General features: G+C 54.5%; 1 protein-coding gene across 4 annotated transcripts in view; it reads right to left on the minus strand.

Moving 5' to 3' along the window:
• MOV10L1 (Mov10 like RISC complex RNA helicase 1) overlaps positions 1–13,380 on the minus strand; it is a 60,183-nt gene that overhangs the window by 27,887 nt on the left and 18,916 nt on the right. For all 4 annotated transcript variants that reach the window (XM_058673812.1, XM_058673811.1, XM_058673810.1 and 1 more), the window contains exons 10-13: positions 12,418–12,532; positions 8,975–9,152; positions 8,689–8,759; positions 4,382–4,473 (exon numbers count right to left, since the gene is read on the minus strand). In XM_058673812.1, the coding sequence (XP_058529795.1) occupies positions 4,382–4,473; positions 8,689–8,759; positions 8,975–9,152; positions 12,418–12,532 (456 nt within the window). The remainder of the gene's footprint in view (positions 1–4,381; positions 4,474–8,688; positions 8,760–8,974; positions 9,153–12,417; positions 12,533–13,380) is intronic.

Raw genomic sequence — 13,380 nt, forward strand, 5'->3', positions numbered from 1 at the left:
AGCCTCTGGGCCACTCCTGGTTCTCTCCTCTTGCTGCCGTTTCCCACAGTCACCTGGGCTACAGGGAGCTCCACTCCCAGGAAAGAACCTCCCTACCAAGAATAAGCCAGCTTAATGCAAATCACTTAGACAGGAACACCCCTGAGAGCGGACTCGCAGCCTGTCCTGCAGACTCTACACCCTCATGCAATGGCCGCTGGACCGACTCCAGCTTCTCCAAGACAGAGGGAGGACGAAAGCTCTTAGATGACAATGACTCCAGAAACAGGGCCGAGACACAACCACGCGCAATGTGGGCACAGACCACCTCCCAACAGCCACTGAGTAGCACGAGACAGTATGAGCCAGAACATTCCAGAAACATTCTAAGGCAGTAAGTCACTGAATCACAAGCAAGTATTCACATCAGGTACAAGGGGGGTTGCTACAAAGTCATCCAGATAAAATTCATCAAATCAGTGGGTTGAAGGATAAAATGATGACCTGCAGAAATGCTGCAAAGTTAGTGGATAAATATTTAGCAGTGACATCTTACAACAGAACCTGAACAGCCCAGAACTGGGTTAACAGAAAACAGAGATTGACAAAGGTAGCACACCAAAGCCATTTCAATTAAAACACAAAGACACAAAGGGAAACCCCTTGAGAACAAAGCAGAGCAGGCGGGAGGGGTGTGTCCTAGTGACAGCACTGAGCCTGGGGCGGGCGGAGGACCTGCGTCCTCCCTGGGAGGAGAGATGCCCCCTCCGACCCGGGCGCACTGTGCCTCTGGTCACTGTGCCAGGGCACGCCTCTCCGCACTAGAGGGATGCTTTCTTCAACAGCAAGTCACCCAGCAGTCAGCAGCTCAAGCAGCAAGTCAGCAGGACAGAGCTGACACTGAAGCAGAAAGCACTGGCGAGCTCCAAGCAGGGGGAAGTCGAGCAGGCACCAGCTGGCTGAGCAAAGGGAGAGATGACCGTGTTACCAGAAACAAGAAGCACACGTCGCCATGGCTTACCAAGGCATTGTTGTCAAGAACAGAACACAGGAAGACAACCTGGATGAAATGCACAGACCCGGGCCCAGCGCAGTAACCTAGTGGTGAAAGTCCTCACCTTGAACGCGCCGGGATCCCGTATGGGCGCCAGTTCTAATTCCGGCAGCTCCACTTCCCATCCAGCTCCCTGCTTGTGGCCTGGGAAAGCAGTCGAGGACGGCCCAAAGCTTTGGGACCCTGCACCTGCGTGGGAGACCCGGAAGAGGTTCCTGGTTCCCGGCTCCGGATCGGCACAGCACCGGCCGTTGCGGCTCACTTGGGGAGTGAATCATCAGACAGAAGATCTTCCTCTCTGTCTCTCCTCCTCTCTGTATATCTGACTTTGTAATAAAAATCAATACATTAAAAAAAAAAATGCACAGACCCCTTAAAGAACAACACTGAAGCTTACTGAGGACACCTGTAACCTGAGGGGTGGCAGATTTGGTCAACAAATGGCATCTTTTTATTTTTTTTTTCACAATTTTTCCAAAAGAAAACTTGGGAGCCAAGGACCTCAGGGTTGAGTCCCACCAAACATGTAAGGAAGAGAAACACTGGATCCACACCCACTCCCCCCAGACACTGGAGAGGAGGGGACACTCAGCACCTGCCGTGTGTGCACACGGAATAACACCATCACAGCAAATCGGCACGGGCAGCACACTGCAGGCACGCAAGGCTGGCTTTCCATCCTGAAGCCAGAAAGGAGACTCGGGAGTGCTCGGGGAGACTCGGTGAGGCTCCTGGCTCAGACCTCAGCCCGGCCCCGCCCAGCTGCTGCAGTCATTTGGAGAGTGAACCAGTGGATAAAGTACCTTTCTTTGTCTCCTTCTCTTTAAAAACTCTATTCCTTTAATAAAATCAATGAATCTTCAGGCCCAGCGCGATGGCTCAGTGGCTAGATCTACACTGGAACCAACTTCCAGAAGGTCCTTCTCTAAGAGGGTTGGTTGTGAAAGCCAGGCTGAGCACAGCCGCCCCCCTGGCTCCTGGCACCACATGAGCCACATTCTGGTCTCCCTAGATGTCCAACTCACCTTGGACCAGAGGCCTCCTGAACCATACACCAACATAAACCCATCCACTGACTGAAAACAAACCTACCCACCTACACACATAACCCCCCGGCCGCACCTGGGCTAAGCCCACCTACACACACACACACACACACACACACACACACACACACACACCCAGCCTGGGCTAAACCCACCTACACACACACACCCAGCCTGGGCTAAACCCACCTACACACACACACACACACACCCAGCCTGGGCCAAGCCCACCTACGCAAACACACATTCTCATTCTCTCTCTCTCTCTCCATTGGTGGCCTCGCACCTGGAACTCAGAGCTAATCACTAGGGTCTGCTCTAGCTCTGGCACATCTCATCTCAGACAACAGGGTCCCCTCAGTGGCCTCAGAGGGCTCTGCACCCTGCCCTCCACTCTTTCACAGCCACTTTAATAAGAACATCTCTCAGGCCCGGCGGCATGGCCTAGCGGCTAAAGTCCTCGCCTTGAAAGCCCCGGGATCCCATATGGGCGCCGGTTCTAATCCCGGCTGCTCCACTTCCCATCCAGCTCCCTGCTTGTGGCCTGGGAAAGCAGTTGAGGACGGCCCGAAGCTTTGGGACCCTGCACCCGTGTGGGAGACCTGGAAGAGGTTCCAGGTTCCCGGCATCGGATTGGCGCGCACCGGCCTGTTGCGGCTCACTTGGGGAGTGAATCATCGGATGGAAGATCTTCCTCTCTGTCTCTCCTCCTCTCTGTATATCCGGCTTTCCAATAATAATAAAATCTTTAAAAAAAAAAAACAAAAAACAAAAAAACAAGAACATCTCTCGTCAATCCACGTGCCCGTCACAGTTCCCAAACAGCATTATCTCTTACACAAGACAAGAAAATCACAAACAGAAACAAAACACACATGACCACATGAAAAACTGTTTGTTAAGAAATATTTTAGAGAAAGCTATAAAACAAGTAACCAACCCGGAAAATATGCACATCAAAGAACAGGCCAGCAGAGTACAGCCAAGTCTGTACACCATAAACATCATTCAACCAAAGAGGGCAAAAGATGGCTATTCACAGATGAGACCTCCGCAGCTCCTGGCACATGAGCACTGTCACTTTCCCTGTGACCAGAGAAATCAAACCCAGACCACACAGCTCTCATAGCGTTCTCTACCACACAGCTCCCAGACTGCCACAAATCAAGGAATTCCACAGAAATGGGCTCCTGGGAGGACACAAGCCAATGGGCTCTCGCACAGAAACAGCTATCCGCAAGGCTGCTTACTCCCAACAGCAAAACACAGCACAGAAGAACAAATATCCCATCAACAGGAAAAGAGACGTGGTACGATGTCACACAAGAGCCAGCGATGTGGTATAAAGAAAGGAGCCAGTTATAGAACATCCTGGAGAAATCTGGTGACATGTGGAGTGAAAAAGGAAAACCCCTACACACACAGCAAAACTGCTTTTATAAAGTTCAAAAGAATTAAAACTGAAGAATGTTGTGTCTGTGTGAGTACACACAAACTGCTTTTTAAAGAAAAATATGGGGCCTGGCACAATAGCCTAGTGGCTCAAGTCCTCATCTTGCAAGTGCCGGGATCCCAAATGTGCACCAGATCTAAGCCCAGGTGCTCCACTTCTCATCCAGTGGGGAAAGCAGTCGAGGATGGCCCAAAGCCTTGGGACCCTGCGCTCGTGTGGCAGACCTGGAAGAAGTTCCTGGTTCCTGGCTCCTGACTTTAGATTGGCTCAGCTCTGGCCATTGCAGCCACTTGGGGAGTGAATCATTGGATGGAAGGTCTTCCTCTCTGTCTCTTCTCCCCTCTGTATATCTGACTTTCCAATAAAAATAAATCAACCTTAAAAAAAAAAAAAAAAAAGTATGGGGCCAGTCAATGGCTCAATTGGCTAATCTTCCCCTTCGAAGCACTGGGATCCCATGTGGGTGCTGGCTCGTGTCCTGGCTGCTCCACTTCCGATCCAGCTGCCTAATGGTCTAGAAAAGAGGGAGAAAAGTATTCGGTTCTTGCGCCCATGTGGAGGACCTGAGTCAAGCTTCTGGCTCTGGCCAGGGGAGTGTGAGACAGCATACCAGCTGGGGTCCATGCAGAGGGGAAGGGACAGCTGAGCTGCAGCACTGGCTGTGCAGGTGGACGGGCAGGCGGGAGACAAGGGGGGACGCGGGTGCTGGCCACGGCTTGGTGCACACAGGCCAGAAGACAGACACCCACAGCTTGTACCTGCGCATGCACAAATGTACCAAAGCCCACAAAGCACAAGTCAACACATCCCAGATGTGTCCGGGGATGAAGAAATGTATGCACCAATTACCTGTTATACGTGAATTCCACATCCATGGGTTCAGAGTTATAGCTTTGTTCAAATTCTGGATTAAGTTTAAGAGTAACATCTTCTTCATGAATCTAAGAGAGAAACACGTCGGTTGATTTCCAGACATATTGCTTCACTTCTTGGAATAAGTGTTTATCTAGCAACAAATTATGAGAAACTCACTTTACAGATTTGAGCCAGAATTTGTTAGCTTAAATGTCTTTGAAATTAACTGAGGAGGAGGAAGTCACTATGCCGCTTATCACACAGGAGGGATTCTCAGCAGCAGGTCCACCTCACTGTCCCCGAGATGAGAGGGGCAGGTGTCTGCAGGGCAGCTACCGCAGCAGGTCCGCCTCATGGTCCTCCCCGAGATGAGGACTGGGTGTGCAGGACAGCTAACGCAGAAGGTCCGCCTCATGGTCCTCCCCGAGATGAGGACTGGGTGTGCAGGACAGCTACCGCAGCAGGTCCGCCTCATGGTCCTCCCCGAGATGAGGACTGGGTGTGCAGGACAGCTAACGCAGCAGGTCCACCTCACTGTCCCCAGGATGAGAGGGGCAGGTGTCTGCAGGGCAGCTACAGCTTCTCAGAAAGCTTGCTCTAGGACCTCCCCTAGTGGCATCACAGCGAACAACAGACGCTGGGAAGCCGCCTCCCTCACACTAGATTCTGCACATTTTGCCCTGGATAAATAAGCAGCAAGAAAAATTCTGAAGAAACACAGGAGGGAAGACAGGAGGCACAACCCTGAGCTGAAATGTATCAATGTGAGAGGTGCCCGGGCAGATGAGATTTCCTGAAGTCGAGCCCATGTGAAGTCTGTGGCCTGACCAAGCCTTTATGCTCCGCAGCAGGGCTGCTGCTCTCGGCAGACCCAGTTACAATCTCAACTACAGACACCGCTCAGCGGAGGTGTCTGGGCTCCCCAGAAGGAACAGAAAGGAAAATCAATCTATCATCAAAGGGCCTAAGCCCAGGGAAACAAGCTTCCTGTAACAGCTCGCAGTGGTAACCTCACCTACAGGAATCCCAACACTTCACTATGAAGCAAGCACACATGGGATACCAGGAACATACCAGGGTACTTGGAACATCCCAGCAGATGGCTCACGAGCACAGCCTTCCCTCCACAAGGACTCCAGGACTGCCAGTGGTCCACAGAGACCCACCTGGACGGCTCCTGCTGCCGACGCTATCTGTGGCTAGAGGTGGCAGTGCAGCAGCAGCAAGGCAGCGGTACCATCTACAGCTCTGCGGACACACACCACTGCTCCGGCCAGCACATTCCGCTGCAGGAAGCCAGCAAGGAACTAGCCAACTTCACCGTGAACTCACTCCGAGTAGCTGACCTTGTGGCACAGAACTTAATGCACTAGAAACTGAATGAGCCAGGCTGTGTGCAGCCACCTGCGGGTCAGGGGCCAGAGAGGGCCACTCAGATTGTCTGCCCTGCTCCTTCAGTGCTGATGGGGCCTAGTGTTGCCTCTAGTACCACTGGACCACGGGGAGTCTGCAGTGGTCACTTGGCTATCACATGATAAGCACTGTCACATGATAAAACCTGCCATGTTGCCACACCGATGGGGCTCAATTCCACTCACAGGTTCCCTCCCTGTGCTCTCCACAGCCAAGGCCGACCTGGACCCAGGTGTCTGAAAGGACACGCGGGTGGGTGCCACAGGGATGGGACTTGCATCTTCTTTGCTTCCCTAGTTAGAAGTTTCTGTCTAAAATGGACTGTTTCCTTCCTCAACTCCAACACTTCTCTGGAATCCACCCACGCGCAGGCTAGTGGCACCCATTGTCCTGGACTCTGTCCACACACAGGCTAGCCGTAGCTTTGGGTCCTGGACTCTGTCCACACACAGGCTAGCCGCACTTTTGGGTCCTGGACTCTGTCCACACAGAGGCTAGCGGCACCTTTGGGCCCTGGACTCTGTCCACACACAGGCTAGCCGTAGCTTTGGGTCCTGGACTCTGTCCACACACAGGTTAGCCGCACCTTTGGGTCCTGGACTCTGTCCATGCACAGGCTAGCCGTAGCTTTGGGTCCTGGACTCTGTCCACACACAGGCTAGCCGCACCTTTGGGTCCTGGACTCTGTCTACACACAGGCTAGCCGCACCTTTGGGCCCTGTGGACGCTGCAGCCTGGGAATCAGTGCCATGACCTCACACGACAAGGGAGAACACTCAGGCACAACAATGTCTTGTGTTTTAGTGGCTGAGATTTGAAGCTGCCTTGGAGTCTGGGGACAGAGGCCCCCGTGCATCTCGGCCTCTCATGGCAGAAGCAGGAGCACCGAGTGCCTGCCCTCCATGCTGGGGCTCAGAACAGAGCACAGCCAGGCAGGTACCATGGACTCTTGGTCAGCACCTCACGGCCCCGGGGCTTGAGTTACGCCACCAGAATCCACCCCCTCCGTACTTGCCGCAGGTTCCCAGGAGCACTGCTAACAGCACCTCCCCCAGGCCAGCAGCCCCAGTCAACACACACAGTTCATCTGCTGGGCCATGAACCACTTCCAGAGAGCAGACTCTGTGTGCCGTCACCCCTGCTGCTTCCAGCATAATCCCCCTGGGGGGAGGTCCCTCCGCAGGGCCGGCCTTCAGGGATGTCCAGGCCCACTACCACAGTTTGGAAGATGGGCGTCTGCAATGGCCCTAGTGTTAGGCCTTGGTGGAAGGGGGTGCAGTGAGAGGTGGGGGCCCCGTAGGAGGCTGGGCCTTAGGTCACCACCTGGAAGGCAGAGCCCTTGTGAGGCAGTGGCTGCAGAGGTCTAAGCTGGGCCTCACCAGCTCTGCTTTCTACTTCCACGATTCTTATCTGTATGCCTCCTCCAGCCTGAAAGGCCACAACAGCAGGGGAGAGAGCAGAGAGCCAGAAGCCAGGAACTGCAGCTGGGAATCCCACGAGCAGGCAGGGACTCAGGCACTGGAGCCATTAGCCACTGCTTCCCGGGAACCCTGGCAAGGAACAGCATCAGAAGCCGAATGTCCTCTGAGACAGGATGCCAGGGCACAAGTGCCTGCTTCACCTGCAGTGCCAGCCTGCCTTCTGGGGTGCCCCACACTCTTCGTGGCCCCTCTTTTTCCAGGTACATGAACAAGGTCTCCTGTGACAGGATCTGTGTCAGCGTCCACCTCCTCCTCAGCACCAAGCCAGACCAAGGGAGCATCTCCACGCGCACATGCTGCGGCGGCCACGGGCGGCACGGCCACGGCGGTGCCCTCCAGGGACAGGCAGCAGCATGCCAAGGCCAGCTGCTGCATACACCTTCCCGAGGCAGGGCGGCTCTCAGGTTCTCTCGTTTCCTTCGCCCTACCCCACTGGGACAGACGCACGCACACCCGTAACTGTTGTGACTCCCTCCCCAAGTCTCAACACCTGCAACGGCCTGGGTGGGGCCAGGCTAGAGCTGGGAACTGGGGACTCATTCCAAGTCTCCCAGGGGCTGCCGGAGCCACAGCTATGGTCAGGACCTGGAATGGGGACTGAATTAAGGACTTCAGTGTGGACACAGTGTGGCTCTCTTATTTAAAGATGTATTTATTTCAAGGGCAGAAGAAGACAGAGGGCAGCAGCGGCACACACACACACAAGCACAGGTTCTACCTGCCAGCTCAGAGGGGAGGAAGAAAGAGAGGGGAGGAAGAGAGGTTCTCTCTGCCAGCCCACCTTCCTAAGGCAACAGAACCAGACTAGGCCCAAGTCGGCACCTAGAGCCATCCTCGGGGCTCGTGAGTGAGTGGCAGGGAGCCACTTGGACCATCTACTGCAGCTTGCCAGGTGCCTCAGCCGGAAGCTGGGCTGGCAGCAGAGTAGTCAGGACTTGAACTGGCATTCTGGCAAGGGGTGCAGGTGGACCACATCCCATCCCTTTCACACCCGCTGACACACAGGCCACGCACTCCCCTTCCCCGACTCCGGGACGGGCCTTCGAGTGCCAGCAGAGCTTGGGTCACAGAGCCCATTTCCCTCCTGAGGCCTCCACTGTGCCAGCTCCTTCAGAATGTCCACACAGTCCACGGCCATACCACCCTGAACGCGCCCAATCTCGTCTGATCTCAGAACGTCCACACAGCTAGCTTATGCTTCTGTAAAAAGTAATACTCTACACACTTGAAAATGACAGCATTTCTCTAGCTCTCAAGTTGCCTTTACACAGCAGAGATTACTCAAAGTTCACCTTTTCCTCATATTTCACAGGCCCAAAGGCCACTGGAGCGCATCACCTAGGAGCCGAAGCACGAAGTCTACCTTTTGGTCGCTTGGTCTGCCATGAGTTCTGGGAGAGTCCTCACCTCAATCACATAGCCAATGTACTCAATGACGTGTCCGTTGTACTCCTGAGTCTTTAAAATCAGCTTATCACCTGGTTGGAAGACACATTACCACATGTCAGACAACTCATGCTGCTGCCCTGCAGCGTCTGACTGCAAGCCAGTGAGGCAGAGAGCGCGCCGCACGACCAACTGCCCACAACAAAGGGGACCTGCTGGACACACTCCCAAGAGCTCAAGGGACCCACTGAGACAGCCCAGAGCAATGTCCTGCCCCTTCCCGGGGACATGCAAGTGACGGTCACACCTGCATACAGCGAAGGTCTGCTCTCCGCCAAGCCCGGGACCTCCAGCACCAGCAGCTGCCCGTTCCTCTTCAAGGTGACCCCACTCATGTTGTACTCCTTCAGCTCTAGTTCTGCATGGATCTCCTCAAGCCACAGCAGAGTGGAGAACTTCTCCCTGTAGTTCGACATGTTCAAAAGCTGAAAAGCCACAACAGAGCACTCTCCTTAGCAAACTGCAGATCACCGCGTTCACGTCTGGGAAACGGGGCGGCGGGCATAGCAGGAACGGCTGACCGACAAGAGGCCGTGGCCTCCACAGCCATGCTCACCACACATCAGGCCTCTGGCCTTGGGATGGGCCACTGTGAATGAATCCTGTGTCCACTGTGGCCACACCAGCTTTCGAGCTGCACATCTCCTCAGAACCAGGAAGGGAAAGGCCTGTGCAACTGGGCCTCTCTGGGAGGCCCTTCATTTATTCATGTTTCTATCTTTAAAGATTTTCCTATTTAAAGTAGCACAGCGACAGAGTGAGTGCAGGAGGTGCAGCAAGAATAAGACCGCCCCATCAACAGCCTGGCCAGGCCGGAGCCAAGAGTCCCCCCAGGTCTGCACAAGCCTGCAGGCCCCAGGCCCCAGGCCATCCTCTTCGGCTTTTCCAGACCATTAGCAGGGAGCTGGATCACAAGTGGAGCAGCCGGGACTTGAACCAGCGCCCACACGGGATGCCAGTGTTGTCGGCAGAGGTCTTCCTGCTGGGTGCACAATGCTGGCCCTTAGGTTTTCATTTTTTTTACAGCTATAAAAACTTCCTCTATATGCTTATGTGCCTAATTATTTACATTCAAATTAGATGCATAAAAACATTAATTCTTACATATTTGCTTTTTAATTTCATCTCTGATGGTGTCGTGCACATGTGAGCTTTACCTGGGTCCCCATGAGTGCAGGCGGCCAAGAAGCTGTGCTATCTGCTGCTTTCCCAGGTGTGTAAGTAGGGGACTGCATGAGTGGGCAGCTGGGACTCCAACTGGAACTCCGACATGGACACTAACAACACAGGTAGCAGCTTAACCCTCTGTGCCAAGGCTGGCCCTGACCCTCTGTGCCAACGCTGGCCCTGATCCTCTGTGCCAATGCTGGTCCTGACCCTCTGTGCCAAGGCTGGCCTTGACCCGCTGTGCCAAGGCTGGCCTGAACCGTCTGTGCTAACGCTGGTCCTCTGGGAGGCATTTTCTGTAGCAGTAGCAGTTTTCCAGAAGTGGTGGTGTCACTCATTTCTAACACATCTGTACAGTAGTCACATTATGGACTGTACATGTTTTAATCTTTTTTGTTCATGGTCTAGGATATGGTTTAACTTGGTAAACATTCTTTGTACAATTCAACACTGTTTCATGATTAAGAAAAAAACCACAAAACTTGACAAGCTACCAACAGAAGAAAATGGCCTCACAATACCAAAGACATTGCAGCAAGGTCCAGCCCAGGGATCGTCCTCTCACCCAGCTGCCGACCCGACCGAGGGTCTGGATCCCAGCCAGGGTAAACGGACACTCAAATCGGAAGCGAGGAAGCCAAACTGATCCTTTTTATGGAGATAGAACATGAGTTTATTAGGTAAAAATCCTAAGGGTTCCACAAACACAACTGGATAGAATATGTGAATTCTGCAAAGCAACAGGATGCAAAAATGAGCTGTATTTCAAACACCAACAATGGACTACCTGAAAAGGAGAACACGGAAGTGATTCCATGTACAGCACATCAAAAGCCATGAAGTGGGCCTGGTGTGACAGCCTAGTGGTTAAATCCTTTCCTGCATGCGTTGGGACCCCACAGACTCTGGTTCGTATCCTGGTTGCCTCCCATTCAGCTCCCTGCTTGTGGCCTGGGGAGGCAGCAGAGGATGGTCCAAAGCCTTGGGGCCCTGCACCTGCGTGGGAGATCTGGCAGAAGCTCCTGGCTCCTGGCTTTGGATCGGATCAGCTTCAGCCATTCCAGCCATTTGGGGAGTGAACCAGCGGACAGAAGATCTTTGTATTCCTTCTCTCTATAAATATGCCTTTCCAATAAAGAGTCCTCTTTAAAATAACAACAACAACAATAATAATGTACTTAGTCAAGAAGTGAAAGAGTTGGGAAATGGTGTCACATCTTCGCGTGCAAAGCTGCCACTTGCAATGCTGGCATCCCACAAGGGCACTGGTGTGAGCCCTGGCTGTTCCACCCCAAACCAGCTCCCTGGTTAGTGTGCATGGGAAAGCAGCGCAGGATGGGCCAGGTGCCTGGACCCCCGCACTTACATGGGAGACTCGGATGAAGCTCCTGGCGCCTGGCTTTGGCCTACCCTAAGGCTGACTGCTGTGGATGCTGGGGAGCACAGCAGACAGAGGAGCTGTCTCTCACCCTTTTCTCTGTAGCTCTGCCTTTCAAATACATAAAACAAGTCTTTTCTAAGTCCGAGAGCTCTGCTCAGTCATCAGAGCCCACAGCACAGCAGGCCTCGCACCGGCTCATCACAGGGCCAACACATGGGATGCACTCCCCACGCAAACTCCTGCGAAGGCTTTGTAGAGATAGAGAGACTTATACTATAATTCATAGGAAAGTTCAAGAAACCTTGGACAGTTCAAGTAGCTTTGAAAAAGGACAGTTTAAAAGTCCCATGGTGGGCCAGTGCAGTGGCACAGCAAGCTAATCCTCTGCCCATTCTAACCTATGGGCAGAGGATTAGAATCCCATGTGGGAAGCGGTTTGTATCCTGGCTGCTCCACTTCTCATTCAGCTCCCTGCTGATAGCCTGGGAAAGTAGTCGAGGACTGCCCAAAGCCTCGGGATGGAAAGACACAGTAACGTAGCCCAGCCAAGTGCAGGGGCTGCATGAGCACGGAGCCGGGCAGAACTGACAACCTGGAGGGCACAGGTCAGCATCACGGCCTCTCACACTGAGCGAATGTCACATGGGAACACAGAGTCCTCCCGCAGCACCAGTCTGGAGCCTCACTGACACCTGACAACACCCCAGCAAGCAGCAGACACAGTGCACTGCACTGGACCATCAAACGGGTCAGCGAGCACATGAGGACTCAGCCAGTAGGGGTCAGCAGAGGCCCCGCGGCACGGAGGCTTCCCTCCCCACAGGGTGCCCTCTGTCCCCTCTGCCCCCATCCTCTCTCGAGTCATCACTGAGCCCACAGAGGGCAGGGGACAGCAGGCCTCATGTGCATGCAGCCGCCTCCCGGCCTGGTACTACCTTGGAGGGCTCCAACCCCTGGCCCTGGAGGTGGGCTGTGTCCCAGGTGGGGAGCCGCTGCGAGGCCGGGGCCTCTGTTCAGAGCATCAGTGCAGAGTGCCTGGGCAGAGGCTGCAGGCCAGTAGCAGACCCCTCCCCTGTCCTGAGTCCCCACAGTGGGCGAGGGCATGCCTCCGGGAGGCCTCCCCAGTCAGCAGCCCTGCCCACCTCGGCGAGCATCGGCTGGAAGGTCAGGACGTCGGTCTTGTGCTCCACACACTTCCTCAGTCTGTCTGGGATCGGGTACTGTGGGAGAAAACTTGGAAGCTGTCGTCTTGAGTTCCTTAAACAAAACAAAACCACCACAAGCTAAGAGCAATTCCTCACCATCAGACTCTCCGACACAGACTTCCTCTCCTGGGCTGCAGAGCACACGCCTTCACCCCACACTCTCACACACTACCGCCTGTCCGACTTGTGGCAGCCCATATCCAGCTGGGGCACTGGCTCCACCTGGTGAAGTCTCAATGTGTTTCGGGCTGCCCTTCCTCTCGCGTGTCCAGTGTTACCTGCAGCTCCTGCACCTCTCTACGAAGGGTGAGGACAGCCCTGCTGACATGCAGGTCAGACACAGAAATGATTAGAAGCGGGCGAGGGGAAGTGGCAGGGCCCCTGGAAGCTGAGGAGCCTTGCAACAGCGCAAACACTCCCTCGGGCGGAAGGGCTGAGGCACCAGGGCGCCCTGGACTCCTGAGTCCAGAGGCCAGTGGTGCTCCCCAGGCTCCTCCTCCTTCAAACAGCTCGGCTTCTGCGTGGGCTCCACAGGCTGTCTCAGCACAAACTGTCACCATCCCTGTGCAGGGAACACAGGTGGGAAGCCTTCTCAGTCAACATGTGCCGTGTGGGCCAGGAGCAAGCACTGCCCCAGCGCGGCAAGCGGAGGGCCTGGCAGGCGGGGCACTGAGGGGAGGGCAGCGATGCCTAGCAGCATGCAAAGGGCAGGCCCAGCCCCTCAGCACCAGGCCACCCTCCTGACCCCCCAGAAGCCTCTGGGGGTTGCTGCCAGATGCTCCCACAGGGAAATCACTGACTGGGGATGCTGCTGGAACTCGACACACTGAGCCTGCAGGAGATGGGACTCCCCACCTGTGTATTCCGGAGCAGGTCCTGTATTCCAACCCACCCACACGG

This window comes from Ochotona princeps, chromosome 15 (genome assembly GCF_030435755.1).
Source record: "Ochotona princeps isolate mOchPri1 chromosome 15, mOchPri1.hap1, whole genome shotgun sequence".
NCBI classification, from domain to species: Eukaryota; Metazoa; Chordata; class Mammalia; order Lagomorpha; family Ochotonidae; genus Ochotona; species Ochotona princeps.